Genomic DNA, 18,982 nt, shown 5'->3' with positions numbered 1-18,982 from the left:
GTGGGGGGGGGGCTTTATGTCACGCATACGCACATGAAGCAGTAACGCCTTACATCGATTGCGCATGTCAGTAACTCCGTTTATGTTTTGAGTTTGTATGTGCGTTTGCGTGTGTACTTTCCCACACGAGTTTACTGCAATTCTGAATAGTCTCAGCCACCGTCAGAATGGCAGCTGCGGCCCCGAACTCAGACGATTCAAGCCGGGGTAGTAGCGGTAGCAGCACACCCAGCGTCCTTGCCGGGGACGGGGACACGGAAGAGGCCGAGGATTTCACCTCATCCTCCCACTGCTCAGAGCTGTCTAGGAGGCAGAACGAACAGAGGAAGCAAGGATTGTTTTGCGACGTGACGCTGGCCTTCAGCTGTGGGGCGGCAACCGTTAATGTTCAGAGCTTTGAGTTTTCCGCTCACCGTTCCGTGCTGGCTGCGGCTACGGATTATTTTACCCCATTACTAGGTGGTCAGTTCTCCGAGTCACAGTCAGGTCGGGTTGAGATGAAGGAATGGAGTTCTGCGTTGGGACCAGACCCCGAGACGGTGGAGAGTATTATTCAGTACATGTACACGGGAGAAATACGTGTGAGCACATGCAATGTGCATGAAGTACTGGAGCTTGCTGACAGGTTTGATTGTGTTACTGTTTATTCTGTTTCTTGTTCATGCTGACATGTTTTGTCACCCTAGTGTAGGCCCCTATGTGGCATTGTTGTCTAAATCCTGTTACCTGTCAAACCTGAACTTGAGTGTGTTCATGGGTGTGGTAAATGACCTCAGCACTGTTATTTTCTTCTGTTATTGGTTTTCTGTTTTGGCTGCAGGTTTCTCCTGCTGCAGCTTAAAGAGTTCTGTGGAGAGTTCCTGAAGAAGAAGCTGAACCTGGCCAATTGTGTGGCGGTGCACAGCCTGGCCCACATGTACACACTGGACCAGCTGGCACTGCGGGCCGCTGACATGATCAGACGCAACTTCCACAAGGTCATCCAGGACGAGGAGTTCTACGCGCTCCCGTTACACCTGGTGAGGGACTGGCTGTCGGACGCCGAGATCACGGTGGACGCGGAGGAAGTGCTGTTTGAGGCGGTGGTGAAGTGGGTCCAGAGGAATGCAGAAGAGCGGGGGAGGTACTTTGAGGAGTTGTTCCAACTCATCCGGCTGCCCCAGATTAAGCCCACCTACCTGACCCGAGTTGTGAAGACTGAGGCACTGGTGGCGGCCAATGAGGCCTGTCTTCGCCTGGTGTCCGATGCGGTTGAAGGCCACGCCATCCGCTGCGAGAACCTCAAGTCGGCTGACCTGGAGTTCTGGTCGTCCTACATGGCCTCCTTTCAGCCGCGCTTCGGCCAGAACATGGATGTGATCATGGTGGTGGGCGGGGTGTCAGAAGGGGGAGACTACCTGAGCGAATGTGTGGGCTACTTCATCTATGAGGACCGCTGGGTCAACCTGCCCCACATCCACAACCACCTGGACGGCCACGCCATCGCCACCACCGACACCCACGTCTACGTCGCAGGCTCCATGGAACCGGGCTTCGCCAAGACCGTGGAGCGCTACAACCCCAACCGCAACACCTGGGAGCAGGTGAGCAACCTGACCACGCGGAAGCACTCCTTCGGCCTCACCTGCATCAAGGACATCCTGTACAGCATCGGTGGCCACGGCAACTTCAGCCCGGGCTTCAAGGACGTGAGCGTGTACGAGCCGGAGCAGGACAAGTGGCACAACCTGGAGTCGGCGCCCAAGATCCTGCGCGACGTGAAGGCGGTGAGCGTGGAGGACCGCTACGTGTACGTGACGGCGCGGACGCCCGTGGACACGGACAACGAGGACGGGCTGAAGACGGTGACCACGCGCTACGACACGGAGAGCCGCCTGTGGCAGGACGTGGAATCCCTCCCCCTCGTTGACAACTACTGCCTGTTCCAGATGGCCGTGGCCTCCACCAACTTCTACCACACGGCGTCCTGCTGCCCCAAGAGCTACGCCGTCCGGGACGAGGCGGCCCGGCTGAAGATCAGCGCCCGGGTCCCCGACGACATCCTGGAGAGCCTGCCGCCGGAGGTGACCAGCGTGGAGGGCGCCGCCGTGTGCCACTTCGACGATGACGTCTTCGTGATCGGCGGCTGGAAGAACAGCGACGACGTGGACAAGCAGTACCGCAAGGAGGCCTACCGCTACTGCGCCGAGCGGAAGCGCTGGATGCTCCTGCCGCCCATGCCCCAGCCGCGCTGCCGCGCCACCGCGTGCCACGTGCGCATCCCCTACCGCTTCCTGTACGGCTGCCAGCGCTACCCCATGCCCCAGAACCTGGCCCGCCAGAGGGACCGCATGCAGCAGATGCAGCAGCTGCACCGCCGCACGCTAACCCTGCGCAGGCAGCTGCAGTCCCAGATCGAGTGCTGATCCGACCCGCAGTGTCCGACACATGCAGGCCTGCGCGGGAGGTGGGGGCTGCCCGGACCCCCCCGCCCCCCCCCCCCACGCCACGTCCATAACCTGCTGCTCACTCACTCTTTCGTTGCTCTCAAGTCAGTTGTTTTCCCTGGCGAGATCCGTGCCGGGTCATCGTGCCGGGTCATCGTGGTGTCCAGACGGGGGTTTGTGGCGAGTTGTACTGTGATCAGGACAGGGACCGGTTAAGGAGGTGCTGGCTGTGTGTGTGTGTGTGTGGACCAGGCTGGATGTGTCCATGTGTCAGTGGTGCTGGACTGTGACCAAGAGCCTAGTACTGGATATGTACAGGTGACATTTATCTTTTTGTACATGCATGTAGTATATAACTGTATATGTATACATATTATATATAGATATATTTTATTTCCTCATTCTATGCTTATTTTGCTAGTCAGAATCTACATTCCTCGTCACTAGATTTCTAAGACATTCCATCAGAACACTGTGACAATCACTCCATCCATTACCAAGGCCTGACTGGCTCGGTCGGGAACAGCTCTGCTTGTCTCTATTAGCACTTTGATACAGGAGCTTAACATGAATTCGTGGAAAAAGGTCTCATTTGTCTTTATCATGTCTGTGGTTCAATGGAGGACCACTTTGTATGTGGGGACTTACAATCACGGTCTGCTATGTGGACTAGCTTTTCCCGCTGATGATTTAATGGAGCGTGTTCTCTCTTCCGCGGTTCCTCCTAACAAGTTCTGTCTTCTTACTGACTCTCGATAGAGAATTTCATGCAGCAGTGCCCACAGTGAGGGGAGATGAGAGGAACTGCCTGTGGAGTTGCTTGGATAGGCGCATAGAGATGATAGGAGTTTAAGACAAATAGGCGGTTTATTAATTCATCACAAACCCTTTGTTTGGCCTTGAAAAAATAATGTTGGTCTATTCTTATGCACCTCCCATCTTTCTGTGAAAGTCATAATTCAGCTAATTAATTCTGTCATGTGGGAAATCCTGATTTTTCAGGGATTTTTTGACATGCGTCCTTATTAGTCTTAACGCTCTAACATTTCATGGAAATTAAGTCAACCATTCTATTTGAATAGTCTTCAGTTTTCAGAGGCTGCTTTTTCCTAAAGTTATCTTCTATGTTTTTGCCTATCCGATAGACTTAAATACAGAGAAATAGAGTGGATGAATCATTGGCATGATTAAAGGATAGAACTATTTTAGTCATTAGTTTCAGGTCCATTGAAAGTGGTACTTTCAATTCAACCCTTGACTGGAGATGTGTAGGGTGCTGACGTACTGTGAGACCATGGAGAAATCTTAACAAATTCTGGAGCTCAAGGACACAGTTACAGATTTATCCTTTAGCTGTAGAATTTGTGAGACTTTTTGCCAGGTGTACAATTTAATTCGTCAGGTGCAATATATATATTTTTTAACCTAATTTTGGCCGGTTTCTTTTTTGGCCTCCTTCATAGAACTGTGGTAATGCTAACATTTGAAGGGTTTACTCCTCAAAAGATTAGGACCAAATTCCAGATTCTCATGGACACTTTTATGTATCCCTTACAACAAAGCAAACATGAGTGGGTACTAAGTACTACATTGGAAAAGTTTCTTTATTACACTGTAACTGTCTAATGATCTTCATGTTATTCTGAACTTCTCAGTACATTTTTGATGCATATCAATATCTTTTGTTCTTTTAAAAATCAGCCTTTTTTCACTGACAGCGCCAATTAAAAAGTAAACCTGGTTTATCAATTACCTCTTTTTAATTGTATTATTGTGTGGTTGGGCTGTAAAATCACAATGAATTCTGCGACAATTTCAGAATTCATATTATAACAAATAAAACAAGATGTAATTGTTTAAAATAATAAATGTATTTTTATTTTGAAATGCAATTTAATTTAATGTCTTAATTTCCAATATATTTTGGCGCCCTGATAATCCTCTTTGTCAAAAATATTTTCTGTATGTAGTCCCCCAAATAGGGAATCTCGTTCTATTCTTTCTTTGTCTATATTTTTTTCTGTCCTCTTCAATGCACATGTTCCAGGTGGTTAACTTCAAAATAATGGCCCATGCTCATTACAGTCAATAGGAACATTGTGTTCCACAGCACAATGCAATTGTTATTATCCTGCTTATTTTTTGTACGGCAGGATCTCTGGTGGGGTTTTCTTGATTTGTTTGAAGAACGTGGTACAGATTGAGGACTCCAGCTTGTGCACGGTCAACTATTGACGTGCATGTGTGCCTGTATGCCTATGTGAATGGTGAAACATGCTTGGCAAATCTGGAAAAGGCACTTTTCTACCTTTAATCAAATCTAACTCCATAGCTTGAGTTCTGGACGCATTTAAGTCTGATTAGATTCCACTGATTTCTTCAGAGGCCATTATGTATACTTTTTTTTTTACCAATGTATTAAATACCTCAACCAATATTCCCTGTTGTTCCCATTCCAAAAGATTTACACTACAGTTATTTGTTGTAGTTTTTTTGTTACAAAATGAATGTGTTGTAAATGTGCGACAGACTTTTTGCTACACACCAGTCTTATTTGTATTCTGAGAGATCCCTTCCCAGATTGCTGTGTGGGTCTCCTCAATCCAGTGAGATGTATCGAGGGTTTCCTCATGAACGTGTTGCAGTGCAGTTATAGAGTTCATCTACTGTTATAAGCTCTATCCCCGTAGCTTACCTTTAACTAAAAGCACTATGATTCTGAGAATGCATTGAAAGTGTATTTTCTTAGCCTTGCATAGACATTGAAATGTTCACCTGTAACCTATACAGTATATTTTGCTTTGCATGTGGCAGGCTGACATTGGTTCAGTATATTAGAGGTGAAACAAATGCCAATGCTATCACTCACAATAAAAATGTTTTTTCATCTATCAATCAATTTGTATTTATAAAGCCCTTTTTACATCAACAGTTGTCACAAAGTGCTTTTACAAGACACCAGGCCTTAAACCCCAAGGAGCAAACAACAGTAGTGTTGAATTTTAGTGGCTAGGAAAAATTCCTTAAGAAGGCTGAAATTTAGGAAGAAACCTAGAGAGGACCCAGGCTCAGAGGGGTGGCCAGTCCTCTTCTACCTGTGCCGGTTGAACATATTAAGAGTACAAATTGTAATAATTAATAAATGCATGTGGGCTGAGTCCAGAGTCTGTTTAAACTTAGTCCAGGTCGAGAGCATGACCAGATGGACAAGGAAAGGGACAACACGGGGGAGGGGAGAGGTGTCAGCACAGTGGCAGCTGAAATCGTCAAGTATCGTCTTGATCTGCAACACAACCAGGAGGACTTTGGACAGGGACAGCAACGGGTCTTTCAAGCCTGGTACTCCTGAGGTGTGGGCCAAGACCTCATGTCCTCCTAAGTTTAAAACGGCAGGAAACAGGGAGAACTGACCGTACTCCCCTAGGTCTATAGGAATTTACAGTGGAGAAGGAGAACTGACCCTACTCCCCTAGCACAATAATATAGCTGCGTAAGACCTTGGGGCTGAGACAGGGGGTCCAGTGACACTGTGACCCTCTCCGGAAGAGGCCCTGGAGAGGGCCCAAAAGGCAGGAAATCAAAGGAACCCCCACTAACCGCAACCACCTTGAAAGAGGGCCGAGTATTGCCAGCGGAGTACAGCCCAATTGCACAAGTGCGCAACAGAGTGAGAACAACAAGCCATTGACTCGGCCCCCGAATGGCATTAGAGGGAGGGCATCCCAGTGGCGATGAGAGCTCACCTGGCAAGACAGCAAGGGTGGACAGTATCAAGCCTTTCTGGTCACCCTCACGCCCCTGGGCCAGACTACACTTAATCATAGACCATGCTGTAGAGATGAGTCTTAAGTTGACACTTGAAAGTTTGCACTGAGTTTGCATTTCTAACCTTAATTGGCAAATCATTCCACAGTAGTGGAGCTCTATTTGAGAAGGCCCTGCCTCCAGCTGTTTAGAAATTCTAGGTACAATTAAAAGGCCTGCATCTTGCGATCTAAGGTTACATGTAGGTATGTATGGCTGGATCATTTCAGCAAGGTAAGTATGAGCAAGTCCATGTATTGATTTATAGGTTAACAATAAAACAAGCATATATAGTGAGAACAATAATGGGCCCAGAACCAAGCCTTGAGGAACACCGAAACATACCTTTGATTTGTCAGAGGATATGCCATCCACACATACGAACTGATATCTTTCAGATAAATAAGATTTAAACCAGGCTAGAACATGTCCACGTAGCCCAATATGGGTTTCCAGTCTGTCTAAGAGAAGGGAGTGATCAATAGTGTCAAAACAGCACTAAGGCCATTAGAAGGTCATTTGTTACCTTCACAATTGCAGTCTCAGTACTATAATGGGGTCTGGACTGGAGCATTTCATAAATGTTATTTGTCTTCAGGAACAATTTAAGGAGGAGTCAGTTATTTGTTTTCTAATGGTGATGATCTTTTCATCAAAGTAGTTCATATACACTTACCTAAAGGATTATTAGGAACACCTTACTAATACTGTGTTTGACCCCCTTTTGCCTTCAGAACTGCCTTAATTTTACATTGCATTGATTCAACAAGGTGCTGAAAGCATTCTTTAGAAATGTTGGCCCATATTGATAGGATAGCATCTTGCAGTTGTTGGAGATATGTGGGATGCACATCCAGGGCACGAAGCTCCCGTTCCACCACATCCCAAATATGCTCTATTGGGTTGAGATCTGGTGACTGTGGGGGCCATTTCAGTACAGTGAACTCATTGTCATGTTCAAGAAACCAATTTGAAATGATTCGAGCTTTGTGACATGGTGCATTATCCTGCTGGAAGTAGCCATCAGAGGATGGGTACATGGTGGTCATAAAGGGATGGACATGGTCAGAAACAATGCTCAGGTAGGCCGTGGCATTTAAACGATGCCCAATTGGCACTAAGGGGCCTAAAGTGTGCCAAGAAAACACCCCCCACACCATTACACCACCACCACCAGCCTGCACAGTGGTAACAAGGCATGATGGATCCATGTTCTCATTCTGTTTACGCCAAATTCTGACTCTAAATGTCTCAACAGAAATCGAGGCTCATTAGACCAGGCAACATTCTTCCAGTCTTCAACTGTCCAATTTTGGTGAGCTCGTGCAAATGGTAGCCTCTTTTTCCTATTTGTAGTGGAGATGAGTGGTACCCGATGGGGTCTTCTGCTGTTGTAGCCCATCCACCTCAAGGTTGTGCGTGTTGTGGCTTCACAAATGCTTTGCTGCATACCTCGGTTGTAACAAGTGGTTATTTCAGTCAAAGTTGCTCTTCTATCAGCTTGAATCAGTCGGCCCATTCTCCTCTGACCTCTAGCATCAACAAGGCATTTTTGCCCACAGGACTGCCGCATACTGGATGTTTTTCCCTTTTCACACCATTCTTTGTAAACCCTAGAAATGGTTGTGCATGAAAATCCCAGTAACTGAGCAGATTGTGAAATACTCAGACCGGCCCGTCTGGCACCAACAACCATGCCACGCTCAAAATTGCTTAAATCACCTTTCTTTCCCATTCTGAGATTATCTTGACCAGGACCACACCCCTAAATGCATTGAAGCAACTGCCATGTGATTGGTTGATTAGATAATTGCATTAATGAGAAATTGAACAGGTGTTCCTAATAATCCTTTAGGTGAGTGTAGGCCTATTCATTACAGCTGCTTTTTTAACTTTGCAACTGTATGAAAGAGAAATGTTGGATTGATTTTGTTCACCTCAATCAGGTTGGAGAAATTAGCTGATCGAGCTGATGTGAGTGCTTTTCTGTATTGTAGTGTACAGTCTATCCTGTTTAGTCTGAATACTTCCAACTTTGTGGAGCGCCACTTTCGCTCCAGTTTTCTGGAGGCGTGCTTGAGTGCTCTAGTATTGTGGGTGTACCAAGGGAGCAAGTTTCCTGTTGCGTATTTCTTTTGTTTTTAGTGGTGCAACTATATCTTAAGTATTTTGCAGTGTTGAGTTCAGATCCTCGATTTGATCTTTTGCGAATTTATGTACTCTGTCGTTGATCAGCGAACTTTTATAGTACGGCTTTTGAAACTGATTGTTTGCGGAGCAAGTGGATTTCTTGTTTTAATGGTAAATGTAATAAGACAGTGATCCGATAATCCAGGATTTTGCGGGAAATTATTAGATTTTCAATCTATTCCATTTCTCGTGACAGGACTAAATCTAAGGTATGATTCTGGCTGTGCGTTGGACCTGAGATATGTTGGATAAAACCCCTTGAATCAATGATGGCTTCAAGGGCTTTTTAAAGAGGGTCATTGAACTTTTCCATATGAATATTGAAATCGCCAAATACTTGAATAATATCTTATATCTTGTCAGTGTTCTCAACATTTGTTTTTGTTTGTTAAAATAATATTAGTGGGCATTTCTCTAGAATATCTCTGAGCAACTCTCTGAATTATTCCGTACATGCGCACCTCAAGCAGAAGAGCAGTAGTACGTACCAGCTACATTAAGAAATACAGACATTCATATCAACCATATGAAGTTTTCTCTCTGAGCAGAGTAGTGGATTTATTTGTGTTCAGTGAATGGTTTTTCCTAACTGGAATACAGTGTTCAAGGTAATTTCAGGTGCCACGGAGGGGATGGTGGCAAGGGGGGAGGAATGGGGGGGTTTGGATGTAATTGGGACAGGCAGAGTTATGTGTGGAGGATGCTGTTGGAGGTGGAGAGCTTCAGCTCTTCGCGGGGGTTCTGCAGAGAGTCGCGGGGCGCAGCATACTGGGTGACGTTTGGCAGGCCGTGCACCACACAGCAGCTGAGGGCACTCCGGAAGATGCCCATGTCGTGTGCGTCGTACCACTCGTCGGTCTTCTCGTCGTAGCACTCCGCGTTGAAGGTAGTCGTGAAGCCGTTGAAGCCGCCCACCACGAAGAGGAGGTCGTCCACCACCTCGATACCGAAGTTGCTGCGCGGGTTGAACATGGTGGGCACTGTGTGCCACGAGTTGGTCAGCGGGTTGTAGGCCTCTCCGTTGCGAAGGCGGTTGGCCCCGTCGAAGCCTCCCACCTGGGCGAGGACAGGGGCAACACGAGTCAGTCATTCCTGGCCTTTCTGCTCGTTTGCTATTTGTTTCCGTTAAGATGTCGAAGGCGCTTAGTGGCCGAATTATTGTGTGAGTCGGCATGTTCTGCTCACCGCATAGACTTTCTCTGCGTATGTGATGACACCGACCCCACTGCGCCTGCTCCTCATCGGGGCGATCAGTGTCCACTGGTTGGTCTGGGGGCTGTAGGTCTCCGCCGTGAACAGACACTCGTTCCCGTTGAAGCCCCCGCAGATGTACACCTAGAGTGAAAACGCCACATCAGCACTGTCAGCGAAATGCCCGATAGTCATTGTCCGTTATGATAGTGAACCACCATTATCCATCGCGATAATGACGCGCAGGCCTGTCCTGTCAGGCCTGACCGCCGCTCGACTCACCTGGCCGTGTAATGTGGTGGCACTCGCGTCACTCCTCTGCTCGTGCATGGTTGCAATCAGGGTCCACTGGTTAGTTTCGGGCTTGTAGCGCTCGGCCGTGTTCAGGCGGAGGTACCCATCAAAGCCGCCCATGGCGTAGATGCAGCCGTCCAGCACCGCCACACTGACGTAGCAGCGCCGCGAGTGCATGGGGGCCACCTGGTGCCAGGTGCGCGTGACGGGGTCAAACTTGCGCACGCTGTTGAAGTAGTCGATGCTGTCGAAGCCACCCACGCAGTAGACAAAGCCGCTGAGGTAAGCGGCTCCGTGATAGGCTCGCGGGCTCTCCTCCTCACGGGTCACGTTCACCCACCGGTCAGCCCGCACGTCGTACGCCTCAATGGCATTGGTGGGGCTGCCTCCACTCCAGCCGCCGATGGCCAACAGGATGGCATAGGGCAAGCGGGGGCGGGTCAGGTGGTTGCGAAAGTCCGAGTTGGAGGGCCCGTTCATGTTCAGGTCGTACATGGCCTTCAGGGCTTTGATTATGATGGATTTGCAGTCGTCATTCTCTTTCACCAGGGGATTGTTCTTCACATTGTTCATGAAGTAGTCGGCTGTCATCAAAGCCAGGCGTACCTGAGTGGACAGAAAGGCAGGCAGATGAACACTGGCACACCCACATTTCCAAATGTCATCTGATCATAAAAAATGGCTGACACTTATGTCCATGTCCGGGTCTTACCTTGGGTAGCAGCACAGCGACGTGGGCCTTGCGGTCGTGGGGTGAGTGGTTGATCCAGCGGAGGATTGCCTCAAACACGACGTCCTCCTGCTTCACGTTCAGGTCGTCCTTCTCAATGATGTCACAGAACTGTGCCAGGGAGAGCTCCATGAACTCCTCTGAGGAACGCACCATCTCCTCGAAATGGTGTAGTATGAAGAGGTAGGCCCGGCGCCGCAGTTCAGGGCAGAAGTAGAAGTCGGCGAACTTGCAGATGCCGATGCAGTTCTGCAGACAGAGCTGGCCATCCAGGTAGTCACAGCAGGCTCTCACTATTCCTAGAACGCAGAACTGGTCGGCAGCGGCTAGCAGAGCCTCCACGTTTTCCGTACTGACCGGCACAGTGCGCGTATAGGCGTACTCAATGATCAGACGCATCATGTCAGGACTCACTCCTGGGATGGTGTAGATGCGTTTCTCAACGTTGTTCCAGCCACTTGTGAATAGAGCTCTGTCAACGGTTGCAGTAATAAAGGGATAGCATAGAAACATATTGAAAGACTCATATTGAAAGACCAAGATAGAGAATCAAACAACGTTCACTGAATCTTATTCAAAATGATGCCGGAATGGGGAAGCTCCCCAGCCTCCACACATCAACCTAACTCAACATCATGAAACCCCCCAGCCTCCACACATTAACCTAACAATAGGATGAAACCCCCAGGCCTCCACACATCAATCTAACTCAACACGGTGAACCCCCAGCCTCCACACATCAACCTAACTCAACACCGTGAACCTCCCAGCCTCCACACATTAACTCAACATCTCAACATGTTTTTTAAAAAACGGTTCCCCACACATCAGTCTATCTCAACATTATGAAATACCCCAGGCTCCAAACATCAACCTAACTCAACAAGGTGAACCCCCTGGCCTCAAAAGGTTGATTTATCTCAACAAGGTGAAGCCACTCACCGGAAGTATGAGCTGCATCCACAGAGGATGTTCTTATGGGCGTTGAACTCGATGCCATCAACTCTGATGACAACATCACAGAGTTTTCCCTCCAAGCGTAACTCATTAAATATTGTACAAGTCATGGCACTCATCTTCCTCTCCATGTGGCATCTTTGAGATTTGCTGGAGGTGGCCATCTCTTCTGATTCATTCATCTTTGTGTTTTGTGTAAGTAATCAATGCTAGAGCCTATTTAATCTGTTTGCTTTAGCCTAAATATTAAGATAGTTAGTACTACACTAACAGTGTTTTCTGAGGATTGTGGTTGTTGCATATGTTCCACAATGTTATGTTCCAGGATTCCTTACTGTGACATCACAGTGAGGAGCAAATAGAATCTTAACATCAGCCTTCTCTTGTCATGAAACGTTTGTAGTACATTCTCTGAATGTTGGCCTAATGTGTCTTGATGGGTTAGGCCATGTGTAACAGCTATTAAACACATATTTGATAGTACATAATAAATGTCCACATTTTAATAAATCCAGAATCACCATGTCACCTTTTATTACTAGGATTACATGTACACATAATTGCACTTGGTGTAATGGTACAGCTCGAAAACATGAAGGTACTGAATACACTCAATCAACATGGTTTCAATGTATTTATAGAATTGCTGGTGAGCATATAAGATAACACTATATGAGTGTTGGGTTTATAATTTTTTCCTAGCCACTGAAATTCAACACTACTGTCGTTTACTCCTTGGGGTTTAAGGCCGGGTGTCTCTGTAAAGCAGTTTGTGACAACTGCTTTTATAAAAAGGGCTTTATAAATAAATTTGATTTATTGATTGATAATATTTATGGTTGATACGCATAATTACAGTATGCACAGGACCAGCAAAGAAATTGCTTTTGAATGCAGTATTGCTTTTTAGTTTGCAGTTAGGTGGTGGCAAAATGTGGTGAGCATCTTATTAGTCTCTTTGGGACAGATGGTCATTTTCAGTTAGAGGAAAATATGAATTAATAATATATATAATCGGTAGCTAGCTGTACTATCTTTGGTAATACTTGTTTGATAAAAAAAAAAAAATATGATATAGGAACATACTACTGCAGTAAATTTGTGGTATTGGGGAAGGTGTTTACACGCACACACGTTCGTTCTCAGTGGATGCAAGCGGTTTGCCTATAGTGTAGCCTTGTGTCTGCAGGATCGTTAATTAAGCTACATGACGGCAGAAGTTATTGATTGCATTTTCAGCTAACTAAAGCCATAGTTCGGATCGTTGACCTATTCTAAAATTAAACTCGCACTTTGTATAAAATGGTAAGTTTGTTATTTAAATTTTTTGCCATTGCATGAATGACATTTCCATCCTTTTTTGGGGGTTGACAGCCGGAGGGAAACCCTATCCGGTCTAAAGCGGGGGGACATAAAATACAGTAACGTCGTTACTGCCCTGAGTTCTGGCCTGGTTTTTTAAATGGAACACACAACGTTGCTGGAGAGACAGCAGTTACGTTGTAAATGTTTGGTGTTGATGGTCCTGGCTAAAGGTTAGCAAGTTAGTGCTAGTTGACAAATATCTGTACTTTCTTTAATGTGAGACCTAACCTACACCTACATTAACTATGAAACATAGGCTTACAATCTAGTCGCCCAATTTCTTAGCAGAAATTTAGGCTGGACCTATTGTGTTAGTCTATAGCCTAATCTTAGATGGATAGTATTTTTCAATTTTTGTAATGGGTGCAATTGTGGTATTACCTAGTTTAAACATACATTTAAGTCCAATGACATTAGCTGCAACTGAGATGGCGTGCATAGATATGTGAAGAAGATGCAAACAACTCAGTACAATATTATAATCATGAATCATCTAGATGTATTGGCTGTTATCAACAGGACTGCTGTGATACCACTCTATATGGTTGCTAACACATCAGAGAAGTGGTCTTGTCTGCTTTTCATCTCATCTGTGTATCTCTTACTCACTTTACTCCTTCTCACCAGATCCCAGAGTTGTCCAACCCGTCAGTATGTATGAGAGATCCTCAAGGGGTGGAGGATATAATTAAGGCTATGCACAAGGCTGGCCCCAACACTATTCAGGTAGCCCTAAGGAGATATTCAGACATTAGGATATTGATAGAAGTACCACACCAGAGTGTTTTGTGCTATTGTACAGTAGTTACATATTGAAAGGTTTTGCTTGGTGTGAAGCTGACGTTGTCTCTTGCTTTTCAGGTCATTTCAGACTTTGACATGACCCTCACGCGTTTCGCCTACAACGGGAAACGGTGCCCCACCAGCCACAGTAAGTACAAATGCTAGGATAGGTTGTACTGTTTCGATACTAATGTGTATGCAGGGTTAAGGTGCTCTATCTTGTGGATCATCATTAGCCTGTTTAACTTGATTATATGCTTGTAAATATGTTTTTTCAGATATCCTGGACAATAGCAAGCTTATTAGCGATGACTGCAAACATCAGGTACAATTTAAATCTCACCGCAACTGGGACAGGAGCACAGCACACCAGGCTACTTCCTCTGATCTGTCAGTTAAGATTATAGAGTTTGCAGACACCGTGATGTAAGATTTACTCCTTAACTGCGTGAAATGTAAGTGTGTGTCTCTCTGTGTCGTCCATTGTCCCTCCTTTTAGCTAAAGGACCTGCTTGACGAATACTACCCCATAGAGATAGATTCCAATCGGACAGTGGAGGAGAAGCTGCCTCTCATGGTGGAGTGGTAAGTCGTGAAAATATTGACATAATAATAATAATAAAACATAAACCAAAGTTGTTGCTTAGGTTTTTGTTTAGGCAACCCCTAAATAGTTAATATTTCCAATTTGCCATAACCAACCACGTCATGACTTGCATGCACTCTCTCCGTGTGAAATGATAGGACTGCTAAGCCATCTGCTAAGCCATGATCCGCAGCACCTGACAGCACATTAAGAATATTGGACAATACCTGTGGGGTTGAATATTTATCCCTGTGGGGTTGAATATTTATGCAACCTGCTATAGTTTACACTTGGTGATAGTGATTGCATAAGAATGGGCTGCCTCCTGGTTGTGAGCTGGGTAACTGGATGTGAGCTGGGTAACTGGATGTGAGCTGGGTAACTGGATGTGAGCTGGGTAACCTGTTCTAGTTGCTGGCAAAATCGGTTCAAAACAAAAGGGGCTGAGCATGTGGAGTAATGAGAAAGATTCTGTATTCAAATGCGAAAGTTACTGCTTTTTGATCAAGATGCTTTTTTTGTTTTCCTAATGAAAACGAGTTAGAAAATGTTTATGTATGTTTTAAATGGGTGTGTACATTTTTATTTTATTTGACAAAGCAGTATATTTTTGTGTATGTTTCAGCAGCCACAGCATGGTACAGCCTGGGTCATCTGAATGGTCATTAACCAATCTCCTGGGCTCTCTCTTGCCTCCTACAGGTGGACTAAAGCCCATACACTTCTTGTGCAGCAGCGCATCAGGAAGGACCTGCTACAGGTTGTAGTAAAAGAGTCTGATGCTATGCTCAGGTGAGGAGACCCTGTTACTCTAGCATTAACCTGTACAGTATGGCACCAGATGAACAAAACTTTTTTTGACACAAATTATTTTGGACATAACATGGTTTCACATTTTCAAACCATATCAGCCTAAATTCACAGAACTAAATTATAAACGCAACACGTGTTTTTGCCCCCATTTATCATGAGCTGAACTCAAAGATCTAATACTTTCTCTATGTACACATAAGGCCTATTTCTCTCAAATATTGTTCACAAATCTGTCTAAATCTGTGTTAGTGAGCACTTCTCCTTTGCCGAGATAATCCATCCACCTCACAGGTGTGGCATATCAAGATGCTGATTAGACAGCATGATTATTGCACAGGTGTGCCTTAGGCTGACCAAATAAAAGGCCACTCTAAAATTGGCACTGTATTGATGCGGTCTGGGGGGGGGGTCTGAAAACCAGTGAGTATCTGGTGTGACCACCATTTGCATCATGCAGTGCAACACATCTCCTTCGCATAGAGTTGATCAGGTTGTTGATTGTGGGCTGTGGAATGTTGGTCCACTCCTCTTCAATGGCTGAGCGAACTTGCTGGATATTGACAGGACCTGGAACACGCTGTCATATACACCGATCCAGAGCATCCCAAACATGCTCAATGGGTGACATGTCCGGTGAGTATGCTGGCCATGCAAGAACTGGGAGGTTTTCAGCTTCCAGGAATTGTGTACAGATCCTTGCAACATGGGCCTGTGCATTATCATGCTGCAACGTGAGGTGATGGTCGTGGATGAATGGCACAACAATGGGCCTCAGGATCTCGCCACGTTATCCCTGTGCATTCAAAATGCCATCAATAAAATGCACCTTTGTTCGTTGTCCATAACACACGCGTGCCCATACCATAACCCCTCCGCCACCATGGGCCACTCGATCCACAATGTTGACAGCAAACCGCTCACCCACACGACGCCATACGTCTGCGATACCTGTGCGATAATCCTGCTGCCTAATCAGCATCTTGATATGCCACATCTGTGAGGTGGATGGATTATCTCTGCAAAGGAGCGGTGCTCACTAACACAGATTTAGACAGATTTGTGAACAATATTTCAGAGAAATGGGCCTTTTGTGTACATAGAGAAAGTCTTAGAGCTTTTAGTTCAGCACATGATAAATGGGGGCAAAAACAAAAGTGTTGCGTTTCTAATTTTGTTCAGTGTATTAATGATGATGGTGGTGGTGGTTGTGGTGATGATGATGAAACGTGATGATTGCCGGATTGGTGACCTTGGTGTTGTTCTCTAAGGGGGAACTACCAGCTGTTCTTTGACCACCTGCAGGAGCACCACATCCCACTGCTCATCTTCTCTGCCGGGATAGGAGACGTACTGGAGGAGGTGCTCCGCCAGGCCGAGGTCTTCCTCCCCAACATCAAGGTCTTCTCCAACTACATGGACTTTGACGAGGCTGTGAGTTTTCCCCCGGGGACAGACACTGGTTCACAGTAAACACACCTCCACTGACCACTGAAACTCCGGGAGGAGGGGGGTTTGTTTCCTTGGTCCAAATGTACAGGGTATGCACGTGTGTCTGTGAGTCACGCTGGATGCAGCCGTATGGGACCGGTGTGACTGACACAGCCAGAGTGTGGGCGGGGCCAGGTTTCCTGCTGTTTAACTGCAGATGGTCCGCCCTATGCAACCACAAGGTTTACCATTATTTATTATTTTACCATTAGACTGAGAATTGAACTGGCCAGTGTCCTTCATTACCAGGGTGTACTGAAGGCATTCAAAGGAGAGCTCATTCACACCTACAATAAGAGGGAGGGAGCTCTGCTCAACGCAGGCCACTTCGAGGAGATCAAGTTCCGCCACAACATCCTGCTTCTTGGTGACTCTCTGGGTGACCTGACCATGGCAGATGGCGTGCACAACCTGGAGAACATCCTCAGGATCGGCTTTCTCAACGACAAGGTGGGGCTACTACGGTGTGCTGGGTCCCAGGCAGCTCAACTGGTAGAGCGTGGAGGTTGTGGGTTCAATTCCCATGGGGGATTGGATGCACTCACTACTGTATTGCCCGGGTCAGCTTGTTGAAACACTGCTGATGTGGACATGTGTCCCGTGGTAACCGCCGGACCTCTGCTTTGGTCTCCCTCAGGTGGAGGAGAGGAAGCCTTCCTACCTGAAGGCCTACGACATCGTTCTGGTGGAGGATGAGACCATGGATGTGCCGAATGCCATACTGCGTTACCTCACCAGCACCAAGTAACCTGACCATGAAACTCATCGGCCAATCAGCGCAGAGGGATCTGACGCTGCATGAAAAATGTCGTCCTGGTTCATAATGCTGTAGCTAAGGAAGTAGACAGATATATTGCGATGAGATAATTCACAATAGTATTTTATTTTATTTGTATTTTACTAAAACTCCAACGTGTGTGTGTGTTCTGTTGACTCACAACGAGATCGAGGGCAGCTACTACTTCAGAGTCACACTATCATCATGTCTCAACAACACATCACATTCCCAGTTGTGTTTACAAGCCAACGATGTTCCAGCTGAACAGCGGAGAACTAGGGCACCTCCGCGTCTGGGAGATGTTTGGGGTTTATGGGTTCAAATGTTTCTGGTTATATGTGTCCTGTCTACATACTGTATTACGAATGTGCTCTGTGGATGGATGTGGTTTCTGAATGTGTGGATCTCTGTGTTTCTGTAATCTGAAGGTATGGAAGCTGAAGTAGAAACGGTTGGTTTGTTATTCTTATATCTTTCTACATTTTAACAATGTTTTACAAAGGGATACAATTATGTTATAGATTGAAGGGCAACTTAACTTTAAAAGTCGGTGTTTTCAATACTGTATGCCATCCTTGTTTTGCTTAACTTTGTCATTTTTCTTAATTTGTTAGGATTATTACATTCAATTATTTCCAGATTAGGTTCTTTTTCAATTTTATTTTCAGCTTTTAAGAATTGCTTCTCTTATCTTGGATATAATTTAGCATGAAACTTGATGACATGTCACAGACAATTTCAATGATGTAGAGCCAGACTGATTACCACTGTAAATAAAAATAATTCAAGTTCAGGAGAGATCCAGATGTTTTTCGAGTTGGTTATGTGCTTGGAGTGTCACACTGCCACCACGTGGTAAGTTATGGCAATGTGACTGTCACTCCACTGCAACGATCAAGTCATGTTAAGCCTTTGGAACACTGAACTTTGAGAAAAGTAATCACATTTTGGATATTTGGCATGTTTGTTCCTCTATAATTACTTATTTTTAAATAATTACAATTAAAACAAAAGTTATTTGTAAGACAAATTACTTAAATCCGGACAGTTAACATTTTCAGGCTATGGTGAAGAACATATACATAAATATTTTGTAATTCAGCCAAGGTGTCTGATTCCAATATTTTTTATATGTAACCCAGTTAAAGATTTAAAATGAACATATCTTTTTCAAAGATGTTACATGTACTGTATGCAAAAATCAGGTCCTATGTTATATTGTGAGTAGTTCGACTTAGATGTTTTCTAAAACGTGATTCTAATTAAGAGTGACTGCTATAAATTGAACTGTGCCCATTGAACCGTTATGTTACACCATCAAAGTCTGTTTCCTTTTTGTGAAACTGACAACATTGTTTAAGCACATCGTGTGTGATTTTCAAGCGGAATCTGTAATACTGTTTTTCAAGTCTACAGAATCCACAGACAACAGATTTGGACAATGCATTTTTTTTTTTTAAAGGTTTTTATTATAAAAACAGATGTTGTTTATTCTGTGATGTATGTTCCACAATGCAAGGCACTTTAAAAAAAATCTTGTATTGCACAAAATAGCCACTCTTAAAATATACAACCTA

At 45.4% G+C, this 18,982-nt stretch overlaps 3 protein-coding genes across 4 annotated transcripts; 2 read left to right on the top strand and 1 right to left on the bottom strand.

Annotated features, from left to right (window-relative positions):
* Positions 1 to 69: 69 nt before the first annotated feature.
* On the top strand, positions 70 to 5,321 carry LOC105013337 (kelch-like protein 11). Its single transcript, XM_010874792.5, has 2 exons — positions 70 to 625; positions 821 to 5,321. The coding sequence occupies exons 1-2, from the start codon at positions 168 to 170 to the stop codon at positions 2,403 to 2,405; spliced, it is 2,043 nt and encodes a 680-aa protein (XP_010873094.1). The 5' UTR covers positions 70 to 167; the 3' UTR covers positions 2,406 to 5,321.
* Positions 5,322 to 8,984: 3,663 nt separating this feature from the next.
* Positions 8,985 to 11,788, bottom strand: LOC105013367 (kelch-like protein 10). The gene is made up of 5 exons (XM_010874845.3): positions 11,578 to 11,788; positions 10,618 to 11,107; positions 9,894 to 10,511; positions 9,606 to 9,755; positions 8,985 to 9,476 (listed from the first exon to the last, which is right to left on the bottom strand). Exons 1-5 carry the CDS (start codon positions 11,772 to 11,774, stop codon positions 9,108 to 9,110), a joined length of 1,824 nt encoding a protein of 607 aa, XP_010873147.2. The 5' UTR covers positions 11,775 to 11,788; the 3' UTR covers positions 8,985 to 9,107.
* A 919-nt stretch (positions 11,789 to 12,707) lies between these two features.
* LOC105013335 (7-methylguanosine phosphate-specific 5'-nucleotidase) lies at positions 12,708 to 18,209 on the top strand. 2 transcript variants are annotated; one of them, XM_010874790.3, is made up of 9 exons: positions 12,708 to 12,897; positions 13,585 to 13,683; positions 13,819 to 13,888; positions 14,019 to 14,065; positions 14,240 to 14,325; positions 15,029 to 15,118; positions 16,408 to 16,570; positions 16,877 to 17,077; positions 17,265 to 18,209. In XM_010874790.3, the coding sequence occupies exons 1-9, from the start codon at positions 12,895 to 12,897 to the stop codon at positions 17,373 to 17,375; spliced, it is 870 nt and encodes a 289-aa protein (XP_010873092.2). In that variant the 5' UTR covers positions 12,708 to 12,894; the 3' UTR covers positions 17,376 to 18,209. The 2 variants fall into 2 exon arrangements, with proteins under 2 accessions (XP_010873092.2, XP_010873093.2); XM_010874791.3 differs by lacking the exon at positions 12,708 to 12,897 and adding an exon at positions 13,013 to 13,127.
* Positions 18,210 to 18,982: the final 773 nt, after the last annotated feature.

The sequence above is a fragment of the Esox lucius genome, chromosome 11 (genome assembly GCF_011004845.1).
Source record: "Esox lucius isolate fEsoLuc1 chromosome 11, fEsoLuc1.pri, whole genome shotgun sequence".
Lineage (NCBI taxonomy): Eukaryota > Metazoa > Chordata > Actinopteri > Esociformes > Esocidae > Esox > Esox lucius.
This window is presented reverse-complemented; position numbering and strand designations above follow the sequence as displayed.

Coding starts and splice junctions, on each gene's coding strand:
- LOC105013335 (XM_010874790.3), top strand. Junction 13,889..14,018: donor ACGGTGCCCCACCAGCCACA/GTAAGTACAAAT, acceptor ATGTTTTTTCAG/ATATCCTGGACAATAGCAAG. Junction 14,066..14,239: donor GCGATGACTGCAAACATCAG/GTACAATTTAAA, acceptor CCCTCCTTTTAG/CTAAAGGACCTGCTTGACGA.
- LOC105013337 (XM_010874792.5), top strand. CDS start 168: ATGGCAGCTGCGGCCCCGAACTCAGACGATTCAAGCCGGGGTAGTAGC. Junction 626..820: donor GTACTGGAGCTTGCTGACAG/GTTTGATTGTGT, acceptor TTTTGGCTGCAG/GTTTCTCCTGCTGCAGCTTA.
- LOC105013367 (XM_010874845.3), bottom strand. CDS start 11,774: ATGAATGAATCAGAAGAGATGGCCACCTCCAGCAAATCTCAAAGATGC. Junction 11,108..11,577: donor GGATGCAGCTCATACTTCCG/GTGAGTGGCTTC, acceptor AACCGTTGACAG/AGCTCTATTCACAAGTGGCT. Junction 9,756..9,893: donor CCACCACATTACACGGCCAG/GTGAGTCGAGCG, acceptor TTTTCACTCTAG/GTGTACATCTGCGGGGGCTT.